This window comes from Lampetra planeri, chromosome 18, assembly GCF_965212315.1.
Source record: "Lampetra planeri chromosome 18, kcLamPlan1.2.h2, whole genome shotgun sequence".
Taxonomy (NCBI): Eukaryota; Metazoa; Chordata; class Hyperoartia; order Petromyzontiformes; family Petromyzontidae; genus Lampetra; species Lampetra planeri.
The window spans coordinates 11,910,631-11,931,573 of NC_136124.1; the positions used below are offsets into that span (position 1 = coordinate 11,910,631).

At 51.3% G+C, this 20,943-nt stretch overlaps 1 protein-coding gene across 1 annotated transcript in view; it reads right to left on the bottom strand.

The window, feature by feature from the left end:
* Positions 1-1,000: 1,000 nt before the first annotated feature.
* LOC144723669 (BCL11 transcription factor A-like) overlaps positions 1,001-20,943 on the bottom strand; it is a 64,792-nt gene continuing 44,849 nt past the window's right edge. Inside the window, exon 3 of the mRNA XM_078602567.1 lies at positions 1,001-12,981. Within this exon, the coding sequence (XP_078458693.1) occupies positions 10,712-12,981 (2,270 nt within the window). The 3' untranslated portion in view covers positions 1,001-10,711. The remainder of the gene's footprint in view (positions 12,982-20,943) is intronic.

Below are 20,943 nucleotides of genomic sequence, written 5' to 3' on the forward strand. Positions count from 1 at the left end.
CCCAGACTGATGTTCTTATAAGAGCCGGTCTGGAGACTCAGGGTGCCGGGAATCCCAGCTTGACCAGGGCTGGGATAGATAGCCTCCCTTAGCGCTGTAGTGGAGGACCTGGGAGGAGGCTAGCCGGGGTAGACGTTGGGTCTCCCTGTTAGACGGGTGAAGGGGCCGATACCCCTTCAAGTGTTGTGTATCCCCGGCTCTGTAAATACGTTGGTGTTAATAAATACGTGTGCCTCCAACTACGTCGTCCAAGCCTCCTGCAACTTACTACACGTGTAGAGGAATGAAATACGCGGTGCGCACAGTTAACTGAGGGCAACTGAGGGCAAACAGTTGCGCGTGTCCAACATGAGGTTTGCACGGACAAACCGCCAGTTGTTAAGAGGCGAAGCAGGTGCAAACGGGGTCGACCGGTTGTGCACGTTGAGACCGGAGGTGTTACCAGGGAGACGGGTGATAAGGGTTGATTGATGGGCCAACAGGCGCCGGCCTGGCGAGAGCTGAAAGAGACGCACGAGAGCTCTCGGATAATTAGTAGAGGGATATCAGGGTGTGTGTGTGAGCGGAGGGGGAGTTGTTGCCGGGGACAAAGAGTGAAGACATCTCTCCGCTGCCGCTCTAGCCATCGCCGGGCGGGTGTTGGCTGATCCCCCCGTCCAGGACAGACGGGTGAGTGGGTCTGAGGGAGCATAGGTGAAGGCAGCGGTGGAAATGTAGAGTCGCTGCGTGCGAGGATGCTGTGTGCGGAGTCGCTGAGAGCAGAGCTGCTGAGTGCAGGATAAGTGAAGTGAATGGTAGATAAGTGGGGAGAAGTTAAACATAAGTGACCATATAGATAGTTATAGGAGTGCCTACAACTGGTGCAAGAATAGGTGAATAAAGCATAAGCAGGTGACTTGTTACAACGTGTCGGTGTGAGTAATTTTTGAAGACACTACACATGTATGTGTGTGTCTCTCAGCTAACATTAATTGGAAATAACTGAATGCAAATGCACAAGGCAAATCTTGTCGCGTTTAATGTCCAAAAAAGGTGAACGTTAATCAAAAAATACAAAACACGGTAACATTTCTAGACTACACAGGCCGTGAATCTGACTGAAGCGCGAAGTCTCGTTATTTACACGTCTGGGGTGTGTAGGACACGCCAACAGTGAAACGTGAATAAAGAGTGAAAAGTCCATGTTCAATCTGTTAAGGTGTGTAGCACAAGAGCCAATCAGTGCATAGCCCAAACTCTACCTGCACTGTATCCAGATAAATCACACTAGCCCTAACCCTGACCACACTAGCCAATAAAATGTTAGTCTGACTCTCTGTTTTCGCGGTTATGCTGTGTAGCCCTTCGATGTGTGCTTGGGTTGTACCGCGTGTTATTCAGCACAATGTCCGACGATTCGCTCCACATGCTTCGATAGCAATCTCTCAGCACGTGGAACGAAACGTCGGACATCGCGCCGAACAACACGCGGTACAACCCGGAAACACATTGGAGATTCTAATCTTACCATAACCACACGAGCCAATCACAGCCAACCCTACCCCGAACCTTAACCGCACTAGTAAATCAGATCCCAATCATGCCCCGACTACGACAGCCAATCAGGTGCCAACACAAACTCCTATACCTAAGACCAACGCTGGAACTTATCTTTTCACTTTTGATACACATTTCACTTCTCGTGTCTACACCACCACTCTGGCTCCATCCCAAAAATCATCCCACACTCCCACCGCAATCTCAAAACCAGCAAAGCAAGGCTTCGATTTTCAAATGAGATTGCGCATGCTGCACGTATATGTACTCGAGAAGGGCATGGAAGTGGCAGATTCTGTGAATTCTGAAATAAAGATGGCCAATCGCATGGATGTCAAAGGGTCTTTAACGTCCATTTTAAAGCACACGGACTTGTGGCACTTCGGTAATGCTCCGTAAATTAACTAGGTGGCGGTAGCATGAATCAAACTCTCAACTCCGTGCAAACTAGCTTAACAGCGAACTTCATAACCACGAGGCCATCCAACCTCTCGACCACTTCCATGACCGTGCGTTCATACATATACATAGGGCACACAACTCAATAATCAAGGCATTGTTACTTATGGAAGAACCCACTAAGGTGCATTTAAGACACATTGCTGCAGTGAGAAGGGTTCGAGTCCCACTTGGGAGAAACAATGCTGTCCGTTTAGTGGTTTATAAGTACAGCAATGGTTATATTTATACAGGAAAGCCTTAGTCTCTCGACTCTTTTGAGGGCCATGCATCGGAAAGTTTGTCCAAATACATTTTCACGTGTGTTTTGCAAATGAGACAAAACCAGAGTACCTGGAGAAAATCCATGCACACAAGAGTATAAGGTCACATTACTAATCGACTTGCTGTACTGGCATCTCCTTGCCATATCACAGCTGATAGTGGATTGGTAGTCACACAGCACGTGGTATTGGCGTGATTCTCCAACCCTGCCGTCAAGAGTTCTGATTCCAGGTGTGTGCTAGTATTTCACAGATCAGTCTTGGGTAAAAGTAGTTTGGTTATTTTTAAATCACCAACAACTCTTGAGAACTCGGGTTCGAAGCTAGACTTCACCCATGTATGAACTGTGTTCGCAAGTGTAGTGAGGTGATGGTTTCAGCTTGATCTCCAATGATTGCATGGCCAGAAACATCAATGCAGGTAAATAAAGTTGTTTCAGTTAACTCGACCTGTAGGTAGGTTGGATGGTTGAAATGCAAGGAACAAACCATTCTCTACAGAGCGCGAAGGATGAGAGAGGGCTACCAAAAAGACGCCTGTTGAAGCAGTTCTGTGGTGTCTTCTAGGGGTCATTACCTGATAGGGTTGCCAACTCTGAGGAACCAAGAAAACTGAGATATATCATGGGAAGAAAAGTATCTCAACTGTACCGATGGAGAGAATGATATGTAAATGCAACTTTCAATTACCATACTCTTTGGTTCTTTCGGTAAAGTCACGTAGGTAGAAAAATAAAATAAAAAATAATATATCACGACGTTTCGACCGCAACACAAGCGGTTGTCCTCAGGCGGAAAAATGATCCAGCAGTGGAACTGCTGAAACAGCGATAGAGCTGTTACAACAATAGGTTATTTATGATTAATATATGACCTCTTATTTATGATGAAACAAATAACCTCTTGTTGTAACAGCTCTATCGCTGGTTCAGCAGTTCCACTGCTGGATAATTTTTTCCGCCTGAGGACGACCGCTTGTGTTGCGATCGAAACGTCGTGATATATTATTTTGTTTTCTTTTCTTTTTCTGCCTACGTGACTTTACCGAAAGAACCAAATAGTATGGATTCCTGCAGTCACGAAAGCTTCAAATCAAGATTTCAATGACCAGGCAAGACTTTCAGATTTCCCAGGACAGCAGCTACCTAAGCAAAAAAGAACAATCCTGGGAAAACGAAAACAGGTGGCAACCCTTGACGAGGATCTGAAGGAGATCCACAATGGACGTTTCCTCACCTTGTGCCCTATTACAGTTAAACATATACGACCAGGGGCTTTATTTGGGTCGCTGGGTCAGCGGACATGGAATATATATCCAGAGAAAGCACACCACATCCTGTATAACTCTTGCTATGACTGTGGCTCAATGAGAAATTAAATCCCGGGACACTCCTGATGCCGAAATATTGACGGACAGCAATGTTTCCCTGAAGTGTTCAGACTGAAACCTATTTCACCACTTTCTGTTCATTTACAAAATAGTGCACTTATTAAAGGCGCAAAACAATAAAACCAAAGTTTACAAATAGTTTTAAAGATTCCCTTTCTTTAACCAACAACACAACCACCCCTCGCGTTTTAAGACCTCGTTGCAGCACACCGCACAGTTTCTGTTTTGAATGCCTGACGTCACAAGGAGCTTGCGTGTTGCCTAGCCTCGGAGGTTATAGTCAGAGGAGTCCGTTGAACTTTAATTGGACGCTGTGAGAGTTGAACGAGGGAAGGGAGGGGATTCATGAGATGGACGTTTAAATGAGGAACATCTAAGGGGAGCAGTATGAAGAAAACAAGGGACATACAAGCTTACAAATTGGTTTAAACTGTACACCCCTGGGTGTATAGACGTGGTTTATAAGCCATTATCGCATTGACAACTGCGCACAAAACAATACTTCATTTACCAGGGCCGAGGCGGAGCAAAGGCATGGACCTTGAAACTAAAACCAAAGGGCCAAGTGTCCGTCTTGGCAACACGAGGCGAAATACATTGTGAAGGTGATCGGCATAATTTTGCTAAAACTGAGTGTTTGTCAGCGGCAAGCATAGTCCCCGCTCAAACGAACGTGAGGCGGTGCGCGAAAAAATTTGGCGGTTTGGAGCCAGTGCTGGAAGTTCCACTCTTTACACCTGGGGCTCGTCAATGCATAGGAAGGTCACTGTAGCTTGCTGTACAATAGTACTTATTTTATTTACACTAGTGGAATGATGATGGATTGAGTTAAACCCAAAACACTTGTGAATATTGTGATTTTCTACAGCAATTTCCAGCCAATTAAATGGAGAATTGTATTTAATAAAAAGAAAAACAACATCTAGTATTTTGCAAGTTGCAAGGATATTACCAAATGTATTTGTGATAGATTTCATTAAATGCATTTTGTGAGTCACTCCATTGAAGTTTAATTTGTGTTTGGGGAAATCTGGTCGGTCTTTGCCACTGAGGCTGGTTTACTTGCGTAAAAGAAAAGGTTAGTCGCCTATAGAAAATTTCAGTGATAATGATCTTTCACAAGGGCAAAGCCCATACACAGCTAGGCCACTTGATGTGGCTGTAAAATCTATGCGGCTTCACAAGATACCAAACTTGACTCGTACCCCTTTTCCACTGGCATATGCGAGCTGTGCCGGCACGGGACCATCATGTTAATGGGGTGGTTTTCCACTGGCTACAGTGGAAAAAGAAGTGGTATTTAGCTCAATTAGTTGTGAAATTCAAATGATGGATTCTGAAAAGGTGGGCAGCAAAAGCTGCTCACGGTGACGTCAGCGCTTTAGAGAAATCAGCCACTGTGCAGCGTGGGACAATGGGAGAGGTTTTTGAAAAAGTCACGCGTGTTGTTTAATTTCACGATTAGTTTTTATCTCTTTTTAAATAAATTATAACTTTACGTCACAGGCAAAACTAACGAAACACAATATCTCAACGATAATTATAATAATGATAAAGACATAGTTTGTAGCAACAAAAAAGCCAAGTTGCTGTTTTATTGTGTACAGCAGGCCCGGCTACGCTTGGCCACGCTTGGAATGTACGTTTTGTACGTGCGTGAAGGTGTATTATAAAATAACATACAACATATGGAGCCCCCCACCCCCATTTTTTTAAGCGGGTGGAAAAATGTTCACAAAAAATCTGGTTGTAATCCAATACAGACATACAAGGGCAACATGAAACAAAATTAACTCGAACCGCAACTCATCTCTCCAACACCGTTTCCAGATTGAGGGGGTGGGTGGGGGGTTAAGCTCTCAATAAACTGATAAATGCCTCACCCATGATAATTGTTTTACTCGATGAAAGCTCCAAGTGAGTTTCAACATTCCTATCAGAAGGATCCTACCAGGTGTCAGGTAGTGTTTGGATGAATCTCATTTGTATTGGAGTAATATTATTTCGAGTGACAACCGGACTGCCGGCAGAAAACTCATGCAGGCCAGAGGAGATCACTCATAAGAAGGGACACATCGCAATTAAGGCACTGCTGCGACCAATTTTTCAAGCTAACATGTTAAACATTTAAAGACAAAATCCAACAAAACTAAAGTTTGCTTAATAAACGTCCTCTGGAGGAATTGTGGTGCGGTGGTTCGTGCTCCTGCGCTCTGCAGGAACCGAGTTCAATTGCTAGACATGACTAACATTAGTTCAGCTGGAAGAGATTCAAATCCTCCTGCCCTCCTCCACTATTTACGGGACGGCTCAGCCCAGAGAGCTCATGTGAAGCAAGCAAGGGCATCTCAGTATAGAATTTCTACCCGATTAGCCGATGCAACAACAAAATCTTGCTAAAAATAATACATTACACAAAACAAAATATATATTGAAGTGATGAAGTAAAAGAACTACTAAACCGGCTGCTCATATAAATACGTGCGCGCTTTGCCAAGTAAAAATTTGCAGCCATTTTCTTTCGGGCAGTGCCTCAGAGGACCAGCTCAAACCCATGTGACTTCATTCCAGCCAATCACAGCCCGGTTACGAGTACACAGTATAAGTGTAATCCCCGATCTGGCAACGTTGGGGAGGTGATCGGTTTGGGAGTTGGGGGGTGGGTGGTGGTGGTTGGCGTTTGCACCCTTTTGCCCACAGGGCATGAATCCCAGAAGCCAGGAGACTCAGTGGTCATGAGGTGCAGTGTGGTCCCCGTGGCATTGCTTACAGTGGCGTTAACGGGAAAACAAACAATAACAGCAACAATATACAAACGGCATTTTTTCCAGTGTAAACTCTAGATCGCAACTCGTGCCTTTTAAGACACAGATATAGTGCCATAGACAATCAAAACCCCAATTAACGTGAGCGATAGCCTCACGCACACACTCGCACACACCATGAGAAACAGCCTCACGCGCAAATGTACACACACCACACGGAGTGCAATGGACCGACGAGTTGCAGGTGGGAGACTTGGGACGAGTCTAGTAGTGGACGACTTAGACTTAGGTGAAAAATGAAACCATCTGCGAGGACTTCAAGCCAATCATACGAAGGCTAATGTGCAGTCAAGTCGATCAACCCTCTTTGAGCAGTTTCCCTTTTGAGTCTTAAGAATCATCTCGTTTGAGTTTCTTTGTGAGGATCTTCCACATGGCTCTTCTGTGCAAGTCTTCAGAAGATGGCACCGTGATTAAGCACCTTCACGACGCTGATGTGAGCACCTCTGTATGTCTCTCCCACGGAGCTCATCCATAAGCTTTCTTCATGGACAGCTTCGCCCGCGAGATCCTTCTTCGCGAGACTTGCATGTATGCATTCTTTATGAATATTTCTTTCGAGGCTCTTCTACATGAATCTTGTTAATGGGGCATTCAACTTAAGCTTTTCAGCCAGTGCCTTTACACGTCTCCCTCAAGCCTCTCTTAAGCCATCTCTGCACCATCGTCTCATTAAGACTCTTCAGTATAACTACGAGGCTCCTGGATATATTTTCTGTATACGTCGTTCCTCGATGACACTCATTTATAAGTGAGACGCTTCCCCACCGCCCCCCACACCCCCCCTCCATGCTTCTACATGAGGCATTCGTCTACGAGTCTTTCCCACGAGACCTTCAATTAAAGCCTGAGAGGCTCTCTTACAAATTCTACTTAATAGAGGTCCTCTCTACGAGGCTGCTCTGTGCAATTCTTCTGAGATTCTGGATTAGAATCCCAATCAGTGCGCTCGACGGTAAACCGGGTTCCTCGGGTTTAGAGAGTCGATCGGCTCAGCCCATTGAAACAAAAAAAAACGCAACACCAATAACAAAAACCTTCGTCTACATATTGATGTTAGGATTCCATTCAGCTTGGCGCAACCTGCATGGTGTTCACTTGTAGATGGCGCTAAACAAAATGACTGTCTAGTCTGCACAGTTAAGCGCCAGTGAGAGAAAGACCCCTGCAGGATTCACAATGCCGTAATTATATGGCGCTGCTGCTCATGGGTATATGCGTAATGGACGTAATAATCTAAGTAATCAGCATCATCATCTAGGTACAGCTCTGCAGTAAACGTACCAACATTGGACCAACGCTTAATATTTACCGGGTCTGTGCTTACATGACGTCCATTCCGCATCCTCCTCATCATCATCGTCTAGGCACAGACTCAGTAAACATGCCAATGCTGGCCCAACGTTGGCATGTTTACTGGGCGAGGTTGTACCTCGACAACCACGATGCTGATCGCGGTGGTGAGCGCGGTATCGGTGCAATTGAAAGAAAATAAAGACAAAAATGAAATCAACACTTGAGACAATCTGCACATCTTGTGGCACATAGAGGCGAGTAACTGTCACCCAGCCACGCACAGTCCGTTGGGGGGGGGGATGCAACGGAACCTCTCGTTCAACCCGCACGCTTGCCCACCGCCCAAATATACAACAAACAAAAAGCGATCGCATTTTTTGCATCGGCAGTCAAGTGCTTGTCTTCCAAGTCAAATCTCCCGCTGCCATTTCTTAGTGCAATTTCAAAAGGTCAGGGTCCATCTATCGTGGGTTTATCAATCCCATCCGCAGAGGGGGAAGAGGAGGGGGGAGGAGTGTATGCTCGATTTGGTAACGGGTGAGCGAGGTGGCAATGTTGTAGCTTCTCTCTATTGGACATTGCTAAAAAGTTAAACCGTTGTTGAGCAGAGAGCATTCATTATTCATTCACTTATCGTCATAAGCTGTTCTCTTTTCTTCAGTGAAGACAACCAAAAAAAACGGCGGATGTTTTTTTGTGGAAACACGCACACACACTTATGGTTGTGGACCATGATTCTGAGGCTTCATTAAGCGGGGGAGACTGAAGTGACCACCGCATATCCATACCGCCCGCTACGTTTTGGTGAACAGCTTCTTTTCAAGGAACTGAATTTCAGGAGCTCCCAGCTCTTTGAGCAAAGTGGGACCTCATTATCGAATGACACACGGCAAGGCCCGAGAACACATTGGAGAGCGGTGCACACATGTTCGCAACGGCAGTGCACCATCCTCCAGTAACGCCGCAGCCAAGCCCAAAGCTGCTCCACGTTAATCAACAGGGACCAGTACACGGACGAGGGAGTTGAAAAACCACGATGGCAGCGGCACTCTGTCCTTAAAGCTGGGAGTAAGGACTTGAGACGCATAAGGAAGAGTTTTACAATGGTAGGGGGGTTAATTGTCATATTGCTGCGGATCAGTGTTCCTTTGGTTTTGCAATGCGACATCGTCGCCTGGTTGTTTCTGTGGGTGGAGTCTTCGCGGTATATCGCTGCTGAAGCTTCGTCGACTGGCTTCACATTCCGTACCGATGCACGTTAACGCTATTCGGTAAATGCGAAAGCATCGCTATTATGGCTTTAATGCTGAGGGCGAGTCTTTGCGGTGAGCACAACCTGCGGAAGCGGTGGACACTCGAGACAGGTGGAGACTTCAAACATATTCTAACACTTTCTGTAAATGATGACAAGCTCGGGAGACGGAGGTCGTGCAGCCTGAAAACAAATAAAGAGCATTACCATATTCTCTCAATTAAGACGCACTTACCCGCCCCACCTCCACCACCGAGCTGTATTTTTTAAGTAAACATTGGAAGTGCATCTTATAATCTGGTAGGCTTGCATGCCTGCGCATGACCAGATTTTTTATAGCTTTATTGACACCGAGGACACCTTGACACCAAGGTGCATCTTATACTCCAGAGTATGCGGTGTTACACACATTTGATTTCGAAACAGCGATCATACCCTTTTGCCGTCTCAACATCCCCTATTGCATGTTTATTACTCTTTAGGTAGAATTCAAGCAAACCATCAACCACCGATCTTTATATAACCAAGCGAGAACCCAGCAGGTTTCCCCACCTCCTGTGTAACGGAGAAATGGGAGACTAGAGTAGTTCAGACCATTTTGCCCATCACCATCCATCCCTCCACGGGCAGATAAAACCAGCACCACTTCATTGGGAAGTCAAGAGTGTCTGCTTTATGGAGAAACTGGTTCCCGTCACAGGAATGTGGAGTTTACACCACTAGCTCACAGCACTGCTCACCCCGATGAGCACCGCTGGAACGAGCATGGAGGCAGATTTACTTCTTTCTCAAATGATCAAATTTGAGAGTCCGACTATAACGGTGGCACATACTGACCAACTTAATGAGCTCTCACATCCATTTCCGTTGAATCAGAAAAGCCCCACCGAGTCTCAGGACTCGTGGTGGGGAGGATGTCACTTTGAGGTATTAGCCAAATTCCTCTCCACGTGCGTTCAAGCAAAAGGGAGAAACCAGAGTGCCCAGGGGAAAAACCCACAAAACGAGAGAATGCTCAAACATTGCCGGGCAGACTTCCCGTCGACAAAAGAAACCCACCTGACATCCCTGCAAGCACCACCTTGTTTACCCTGCAGGTGGGCGACTTATACAAATCATAGCACCACCTCTGCCCGATCCACCAACCCCATCTCCAAGTGTTTATCGCCACATTGACCCGGATTGTTTAAGTCTCAGTGCTTGAATGAGCACCAGATAGCGTTCACCTCCCACTGCTGGCTGTAACTGCTGGGCCAGTATTCATTTTATCGACCCCAGAGCGATGATGGGGCCGAGACGACTCCCAAAGGAGAATTTGAACTTGTGACCATTCACTCGGGAACTCTGCCACAGCGGCACCTGGTCTAACCTGATATTACTACCGCTGGTTAATTGTATTAATATTCTCAGTGGTCTATTTTCATCTGATCACGTGCCACTGTGTCATACAGCACCCAGAGTTTGACTTGACTCAGAATCATCATCATCATCATCATCCCTGGGGAACTGAGCCCTATTTCGTGTGAAGAGAACAGCACTCGCTGAGTGCAGAAATTGACCCCCCATAAAAAAGAAAAAGGGTGAAATTCCCGCCAACGGCTCCAACTGTGATGAACGCTGCCCCCCACCATCCCCACCAACTTTATTAAACCAAGGAGATGCTTCGACATGTTTCAGTCTCTCCAGCACTTCAAATGGCCGCTGCCCACACATGGTGGAGCCCAGTCTCTCTCTCGCCATCGTCAGCACCGTCGCCATCGCCATCGTCCAGGTCCACGTCGAGGTCCCCGTTGGCCCCGTCGGGCGTGCGCGCTGCCCGCAGGCCGTGCCACTTCTTGACGTGCTTCTCCAGCGTGGCGTACACGCCAAATGGCATCTGGCAGACGTGGCAGCGGTGCACGTCGCGACCCACCTGCCCGTGTGTCTTCATGTGCCGCGTCAGCTTGCTCGACTGTGCGCACGCGTAGCCGCACAGCTGGCAGCGGTAGGGTCGCTCGCCCGTGTGGCTGCGCCGGTGCACAGTCAGGTTGCTCCCGTTGCGGAAGCGTTTGCCGCAGAACTCGCACGCGTTGGTGCCCGTGCCGGCGTCCTCCACGCCGCCCGCTCTTCTCGCCGCGCCATTTTTCCGGACGCAGCCCCCGCCATCGTTGTCTTCGTCGTCGTCTTCGTCGCCGTCTTCCGCGTCGTCGTTGTTCAAGCCTCGCTCGCCGCGTTGATGCAGGGGATGGAGGAGGAAGCCCGGGCTCGCCGCGCTCTGGCTCCCAGACTCTCCCGCAAGCCGGCTGCCGCTGCCGGCCGTGTCCGAGGAGCTGGGCTCCGACGAGGGCGTGCGAGGAGGGGACGTGGAGCCGCCCCACGCCGCCACTGCCACCGCCGCTACCGCAGACGCGTTCTCCCGAGAGCTTCCCGATGACGTGCTGCCCATCGCCCTGTTGCCACTAAATGGAACCCGGCCACCCATCGCGCTCATTCCCCCGAATGGAACTCTGTCACCGATCCCTCCGCCGGAGTCAAACGACTCCCCGCTGCTCAGCTGCTGCACGGCGACGTAGCTCGCGAGCCACTGCGAGTAGATGTTGCCGTCCACGCGATGGGAGTCGACGAGCGGCAACTCGTCGGGCTCCCGCTTCACGCTATTGGCAGTCGGGCAGGTGGAGGACAGGTCGAGAGGGAGGCTGGCGTGCTGCTCGTCCCCTCCATCGGTGGCCCCCGCGTGGGAGTGGTCACGGGCCGTCTCACGGAGAGCGGTCGTCGTCGTGTCCCCCCGGGGCCTCCCGGCAGGTGGCCCAATTTCCCTGCTCCTGCCGGGGACCGAGAGGCAGTACGACGCCATCTGCCTGTTCAGCTTGAGCAGCACCTCGTTGAGCGCGGCCTGCGGGCCGCCGTCGTCCCCTTCCTCGCCGCTCGCCCGTGCGCCTCGCCCGGCCGCTCGACCTGCGCTGCCTCGCCCGCTGCCGAGGGCCAACGGCGGCTCTTCCGGCACGGACATGTCGCTGCGGTACAGCGCCGCCACGGAGCGCAGGGCGCTGCTCGCGCTGGATAGAGCAACTCCGGGGCTTCGGGCACCGAGACCGCCGCCGCACCGCGGGTCGGGGGAGCAGGCCGTCCCCCTGCTGCCGTCCGCACGCTCCCTCTCCTCCAGCGCCGTGGCCCAGGCCGAGCGGCGCGAGCTCTGGGACGTTGAGAAGGGCGCGGGGTTCCCCGTGGGCTCGGGCGTCCCGCAAGAGCGCGAGGTCGACGTCGACGACGCCGACTCGCGGCCGATGGCCACGACGAATGGAGAGGATGGAGGCGGTGGGAAGACGCCGGCGCCGGGTTTTGCCGGAGGCGCCGTGCTGGAGAGGTGCGGGGCGGCACGTCCGGCACCGAGCGGTCGCTCCGTCGGCGCCATCGGCGGCGTCGCCGTCGTCGTTGCAAAGGGAGCATTGTTGCCGGCGAGCTCGCGCAGCCGCTGTGAGAAATCCAAGCTGCATAGGAAGTCCGCCGCGGTCGCCTTCTCGTCCCACGAGGCGGCCGCCGTCATCGCCGCCAGCTCTGGTGGGGACGTGCGGCCAGCGGAGAACGGGTGAGGAGGAGGAGGGGGAGATGGCGGCGGCGGCGGCTGTCGTGCCCGTGGAGCGGCGAACACGGGCGAGGTGCCGTCGCGGGGCCGGGGCGTCTGCGCGTGGGACAGCGCCGCCCTGAGCCAGGGCTCCACGAGCAGCCCGAAGGCGCTCACTCCACTTCCGTCCACGTGGGCTGGGGGGGCGGCCGTCCTGCGATCGGGCAGCGGGGCGTCCGCCGATCCGCTCGGTGAGCGGGAGCTGCCCTCGGGGCTGGAGGGCGGCGCCAGCGTCGTGAAGGAGCCGCCCTCGATGTAGATGCCGAGGCGGTGCGTGTGCTGCGCATGCTGCAGCAGCGACCAGGCCGTGGGGAAACGCGCGCGGCACGAGCGGCACACGAAGGCACTCGGCTCTGGGGCTGCGCAGAAAGAGGGAGAAACAAACGAGAGCAATTAATTCCGTAATGCTTTTCAACACGCGTGTCAAATGAAGCCGCACGACGAGACGACTTCATGCACAGCGGTCTCACAAGGAAGCGAGGTGTGCGGCATCTGAGGGCTCTCTTTTTTTATCTACAAGTTCTTGGGGAACTATTTTATCAATTCGGCTGGTTTACAAAAGGTTAAAACTCTAATGGCAAAAAAACAATAAAGAAAAATTTAATTTATACTGTGAACACCACCCACCCCCCACCCCCGGTTCCGGTTACAGACGCACGAATGGACAAAGCTGATGCATTTGTGCTTTCAACCTGAAGTTGGTAAGGGCAGGAAGTAGAAAAGGCGACATTTAAAAGGAATATACACCAAAAAAACCATAGAAGTGTGGCGATTCAATTGTTCGCAGAGAGCAATCCAGCTTCTCCTCATGCCAGACAACGACTCTGGGAAGATAACGACACAGGGATGTGTTGGCAATTTTCGGATGAATCTGAAATATTTAGAAAATGGGCCTAGATACCAAAACTTCGGATCACAATTTTTTTTATTTTTGTTTCGGTGGCTAAACTGTAAAGGGCGTTCATGCACTAGAATCAAACGCACATGTTTAGTTTTCACACGCGAATAGTATGTCTAGCAGAAAACTACATTTAAGTACTTACATTAAATCTGGTTCTCATTTATGGTCACTGAGACGCTCTGGATAATGTACTAATCAACTCCATCCCTGTGACGGGCACCCAAAAACTGATTATAATTTTAATATTTTAATGTTATTAATACGAGTTAGTACCTTATCCAAAGCATCACCACCATGTGAGAAAACCAAACTTGTCGTTGAGGATCTGGATGAGAGCATCGGCTCACTGCCCCCGAGAACCCCGTTTTGTTCGCGGGCTGCGGAAGGATTCCTCCCAGGAAAATCAAACAGAGCCGGTATAAAGGGAACGACGGCGCACATCTGGACAGACGCGAGTGGGCGATTCCACGGCATGTGAATACGATGAACAACGCAGGCCCTGTTAAGATACGGCAACGGAGTGGGCCTTATTATAGATATCGCACCCAGCCTGCTGCGTGGGACCACACAATCTTTAAAACCACCCCCTCCCTCCCAAATAATGATAGCTGTCAACCCACACGGTTTACCCGTATTCTTGTACAGGGAAATTGAGTTTTCAGGTCCATACGGCAAACAGACGTTTCAATACAGGCAACAAAAAAATGTTTTGTCTATTTGTTTGTGTTTCTCCCTTGTGATGGGACTTTGTCGGATTAATGATGAGAATTGTAAGGGCACGGGGTTACCAATAAGATTTGAATTGGTCTGTAATATGGTAGGCAGCACTGATAAGGGGTTAACAGGTATGAATAATGCTCGTGTTACATTTCACAATTATCAGGTTCTGCGCCCTATTGCTGCGACGGCAATTCCCTGGAATTGACAGCCGAGTTTTAGGTTTGGGATTCTACTCGGAAACTGCGTTCGATCGATCGCGAGTCGTGCGCGTGAACCACAGCACAGCAGCTTGGCCGGCCACTTTTAACACCTGCGTATGAAAGAGACAGATGTCCCCCATTGAGGCAAAATAAAAAGGATCTCCTTGTATGAAGTGAAAAAAAGAGGGAGAGAATAATGCGATAATGACATGGTGTTTGTGTGTGGAGTGTCGGGTACGGTGTCTGGGCACGCTCGTCTGACAGAAGGTATGCGATTCTGAAACCATGTGTGTACGTGCACAAGTGTGTGTGTATGTGTGTACGGGGAGCGGTAGTGTAGCGGTTAGCGCGCTGTATTACAAAGCTGGCGACCCGGGTTTGATTCCTGCTCACGGCAAACACCAGTGACGATTATCTGAACCGGTCCTGGGCCTCCCCTAGGTCGACTCAGCCTCAAATGAGTACCTGGTGCGATGTGTAAACATCGCCGCTAAGGAGACAAAGGCGGCCGGGCGTGGTGTTGGCCACCCACCCCCTCGTATGGTGTGCCGGCCTTCATAGGTGCTCGCTAACAGCACTTGCCCCTACAGTCTGTTAAGGCTATATGGGGGATCTTTGTCTCTGTCTTGTTGTGTGTACACACGTGTGTGTGCAGGTATGCGTGGGGAGCTACGAATCTGGCACCCGAGTTCAGTTCCTGCTCATGGCCACAAACACCAGTGACAATTATCTGATTCGGTCCTGGCACTCCCCTAGGTTAACTCAGCCTCAAATGAGTACCTGGTGCGATGTGTAAGCATCGCCACTGGGGAAACAAAGGCGGTCGGCGTGGTGCTGCCCACCCACTCCTTCGTGTGCCGTGCCAGCCTTCATAGCCACTTGTTAACAATAGACTGTTCAGGCTATACATGGGATATTTGCCTTTCCATTGGCAGTGACCCGAGTTCGATTCCCCATAATGACCAATAACAGTCGCGAATATTTGAACCGGTCTTGGGCCTCCCCGCGGTCGACTCAGCCTTAAGTGAGCATTTGGTGTGGCACTGGAGAGACGTAAACAGCTGGGTGCTGGCCACCCACGCGCGCTTGTGCCATGCCGGCCTTTATAGGTGCTCGCTCACAGCTCTTGCCCCAATGGTCTATGATAGGCTACACAAGGAATCTTTGTCTTTGTGTGTTCATGACCCCAGACACCTTATCCCTGGGAGTCCCGACTCAGACCTTCAGACCGCTGCCCGGTCTCACATTCAAGGACAACAAAGACAAAGATCCCCCGTATAGCCTTAACAGACTGTAGGGGCAAGTGCTGTTTGCCAGCACCTATAAAGGCCAGCACGGCACACGAGGGGGTGGGTGGCCAGCACCATGCCTGGCCGCCTTTGTCTCCCTAGTTGCGATGTTTACACATTGCACCAGGTACTCATTTAAGGCTGAGTCAACCTAGGGGAGGCCCAGGACCGGTTCAGACAATTGTCACTGGTGTTGGCCGTGAGCAGGAATCGAACCCAGGTCGCCAGGTCGCCAGGTTCGTAGCGCAGCGCGCTAACTGCTACACTACCGCACACACACCCACACACACATTCGCACAAACACGCCAACACACTCAGCCTCACAGCAACACTCCCACATTTGCCCACGTGGAGACACACCCCTACACACTCACACACACCTATACACTCAGCCTCACAGATAAACAGAAAGACAAAAATCCCACGTATAGCCTGAACAGACTGTTGGGGCAAGTGCTGTTAGCGAGCACCGATGAAGTCCTGCACGGCACACGAGGGGGTGGATGGCCAACACCACGCCTGGCCGCCTTTGTCTCCCAAGTGGTGATGTTTACATGCCACACCAGGGAGTCAGACACATACACACATACACAGGTACATACAAACCCAGGCAGGCACAATGGCCTTGCAATCCAGGGGTTGTCAGATCGATTCCATCTCCAGACACGGCAGTTGAAGCAACAGGGGGCCAGTTCTCAAATCCCCCCCCACCCCATGCCCCCCAGCCCCAGCAGGGTAATCCACAGATAGTCAACGAGCGTGATGGAGCAAAGTGTCGGTTCACCCACCTCGTCCAACACACATGGCTAGCATAGAGGAGTAGAGTACCTTTAGAGCAGTGGTTCTTCACTTTTACCGCAGCCTGCACCCCCCCCCCTCGCTTGAGTTGTCAGAAAGGGCACCCCGCACCCCCAGGGAGTGCATGCACCTCAGGTAAAGAACCACTGCTTTACAGAGCGGAGGGCCCTTCTGCCTAAAAAGTGGCGTGAGCAAGCAATTGCAAGGCTGCCCCTTTACCTCGTATTACACAACCACAAGCACACACGCGCACACACTGACTCACATACACACACACACACCCAGACTCACATACACACACAGACACACACACACACCCAGACTCACATACACACACACACCCAGACTCACATACACACACAGACACACACCCAGACTCACATACACACACAGACACACACACACGCACACACGCGCACACACTGACTCACATACACACACTCGGCACGTATATGGGTAGAAACACAAATAATGACAACGACCCCCGCACCTCCGATAAGTGCGGTTGACTACGTATGGTACGGTAGAAGTTCAACATACAGTACATACATTTAATAGACTATTGGGGCAATTGATGTTAGTGGCCACCTATTAAGGCCGATACGAGGGGGTGGGTGGCCAGCACCATGCCCGGTCGCCTTTGTCTTCCGAGGGGATGTTTATATATCGCACCAGGTACTCATTTGAGGATGAGTCGACCTAGGGGAGGCCCAGGACCAGTTCAGATAATCATCACTTGTGTTGGCCGTGAGCGGGAATGGAACTCGGTTCACCGGGTTCGTAGCAGTGCGCTAACTACTGCGCCACCGCTCTCCCTATTCACACACACACAAGCACACACATACCCACGTGCACTGCTACACAAATAATACGTACGCACTTCACGATCAAGATGTCATCACGGCCAGAGCCGTTGAGGCCACCTCCGCACCACCGCACCTCGCCAGTGCATTCTGCCCTCCACCAGATCGCTTGGCGGCTACACAGTCGACACCGGGTGACCTCCACAACCGGCCCTGACAGTCTCCCACCATATCCTCCTAGATCCTGCCGACCACTCCAATGCCCGTCTCAGTAACTGTCCCTCCTCCATCCCGCACGCGTGTCCGGCCCAGCGCCGCCGTCTTTGCCAAAGCGTATCCTACAACGCTCCCCCCCCCGCCATGTTCTCTTTCGGACATTCTGCATTGCTAATCCAGTCTTTCCACGAAATTCCAAGCATCGGTGGAAGAAGAAATCTCTAATGTGAGAAAACCTAAGAGTAAGAATAGCAGTTGTCCAAAGAAACTGGTCGCAGCCATGGAATTGTGGAATTGCCCCACCACACTGATCAATTAAGTCATAAGTTCGCTAGACATTTCCCCCTCTTGCTCACCCAGATAAATATCCCACAAGTAAAATTTTGAAAAACTACAGGGTTAAGTGTCTTTGTTGGGCAGCTGTTAAGGACTGGCATGGCACACATGTTGTCAGCAGCACCGCTCATGGCTGGCTGCCTTTGTTTCTTGAGCACTCATGCTTTCACATGACAGGGCCTGGTACCCAGTCTGCCTAGGGGAGGCTGAGGGCCGCTTCAGATAACCACTCGTGCACCTTGCCCAGGAATTTAACCCAAAGGGCTGCGCCACCCATGCCACACATGCGCTCGTACACAAAGACAAAGATCCCCCGTAATGCCTTCACAGACTGTAGGGGCAAGTGCTGTTAGCAAGCACCTATAAAGGCCAGAACAGCACACGAGGGGGTGGGTGGCCAGCACCATGCCCGACCGCCTTTGTCTCCCCAGTGGCGATGTTTACACACCATACCAGGTACTCATTGGAGGCTGAGTCGACCTAGGGGAGGCCCAAGACCGGTTCAGATAATCGTCGCTGGTGTTGGCCGTGAGTGGGAATCTATCTCGGGCCGCTGGGTTCGTAGCGCAGCGCGCTAACCGCCACACTACCGCTCGTACACACACACACATACTCACAAACACACACACTCGCATATACACTCACACGTGCCCACACATGCTCACACATGCTCACACACACAAAGATCCCAGTGTAGCCTTTAACAGACTGTTGAGACAAGGGCAGTTAGCGAGCACCTATAAAGGCCAGAACGGCACACGAGGTGGGTCGTTGGTCAGCACCATTCCTGGGTGTCTCCCCAGCGCTGATGTGTACTCACTGCACTCGGTACAGTACTCATTCAAAGCTGAGCCAACCTAGGGGAGGTCCACTAGAGAGGTCCGGTTCAAATATATGCGCACGGCATTGGGAATCGAACTTGATGAAGTGGTGAAGTGGTCAGTGCACTAACCACTGCGCTACCGCACTCCACACACCTCCACGCTCACATACACGTACAAAGCAAAGACAAAGATCCCCCATATAGCATTAACAGACTGTAGGGGCATGTGCTATTAGCGAGCACCTATGAAGACCGGAACGGTACACGTGGGGGTTGGGTAGCCAACACCACCCCCGACCGCCTTTGTCTCCCTAGTGGTAATATTTACACACCACATCAGGTACTCATTTGCGACTGAGTCGACCTAGGGGAGGCCCAGGACCGGTTCAGATAATCGTCACTGGTGTTGGCCATGAGCGAGAATCGACCTCGGATCACTGGGTTGGTAGCGCAGCGTAGCGCTAACTGCTCCCCACATACAAAGACACACACTCACAGCACAGACTCGCAAATCATTTGACACAATTTCTTCCTCATTGTCATGGACGTCTCAGTGGTTCGTGGAATGTGCTCTGAACTCAGTGACCCGACTCTCATTCCCAGCCACGGCGGTCATCAGCAGTGCGTGACATGTGAACCGGTCCTGGGCTCCTCCCCTCCCATCCCCTTCAAAAGGGGTGGATCCCCTTCGAGTCCCCGAAAACTGGTATTTTATTGACATCTCCCGGAGAAAATTCGATGAATGTGCTTGTTTTTCGTCATTCATGTAGTGGGGGCCCCATTTTAAAAGCTCGAAATTTCAGGACCGCTGCCATCCCCCTGAACCCACCTTGGAAGGTTTCTCGACTCGCCCCCTACCTTTCACCGACCCAACCCACACCGACCGGCACGGTGAAGTATGTCCAAACAGCACCCACGACCGTCACGGGGAGGAGGCCTTGATCCAGTTGCGGTTTGATAAAGAGCTGTAAATCATTATTACTCTTATTACGTCTCATATAAAATATGACATTGCTCAACCCCACGTGCCCCAACGACCCACAGAGCAGTGGTCGCAAAACAGGCAGAAATGCGAAAACTCGCCAGAACCAGTTCATTCCGGTTCCTCCCCCATCACCTGGCCATTATGGGGGCGATGGTGGTGGGCAGGATAGGGGGCGGGGGGCACGGGGACGGGGACGGGTCGGGGGACCGGTTAGGGGGCAGCTGGACACCAGCCAAGTGCCGCCAAAGCGAAGCCAGGGAAGTACGCGGGCCCTGTCCTGGTTTGTTCAAGCACGCGCGTGTTGGCGCAGCGGAGAGCGCAGGTGGTGAAGATGGCATTCGTCTCGGCCAGCAAACCCATAACACCTGGGTCCGTCTGTTCCGCGACCTCATGCCGGCGGGCCTTCGACACTTTGCTCGGCCGCAGAGTGCACCCTAGCCTGGCACGAGTGATATGGTGATGTCACCGTCACTCGGCGGAGGTTGGCGGCTGGTTTTTACGTGTGTACGTGCGGGGAGCGGCCCTGCAGCGGTTAGTGCGCTGCGCTACAAACCCAGCGACCTGAGTTCGATTCCCACCAACGCCCAACACCACTGACCGGTCCTGGGCCTCCTCCTAAGTCGACTCAGCCTCAAATGAGTATCTGGTGCGGTGTGTAAACACCGCCACTCGGGAGACAAAGGCAGCCTGGCGTGGTGCTGGCCACCCACCTCCTTGTGGGCCGTGGCAGCCTCATAGATTATCGCTAACAGGAATTGCCCCAAGTCTGTTAAGGCTCTACGGGAGATCTTTGTCTCACATGTGTACTGGCCTCAACAGGTGCTCGCGAACAGTGCCTGCCCACACCAGTCCATTACGTTAAACCGAAGACCTTTGTATTGTGCGTGGGAGTGAGGAGTGGTGGCACGGTGGTTTGCGCACCGCACTCCAAGCCTGGCGGCCCAGATTCAATTCCCATCCACGCAACGGCATCATTAGCAGCAAGTGGTACGTGAACCTGCCATAAGCATCCACTAGATTGACTCAGCCTTAAATGAGTACCCGGCGTAGCGTGTGCATAAACATCAGCAGTGAGGAGACCAAGGTGGCCAGGTGCCATGGCTGATCACACCATTTCCCCGCAGTACCGTTCTGGCCTTAATAGGTGCTCGCAAACAGCACTTGGATTGCCAGCCAACCATGCGCATCATCACCACCACCGATGGTGAATGGCATCTGAACCCAGCCTCATTTGCGTCACTCGCGCACGC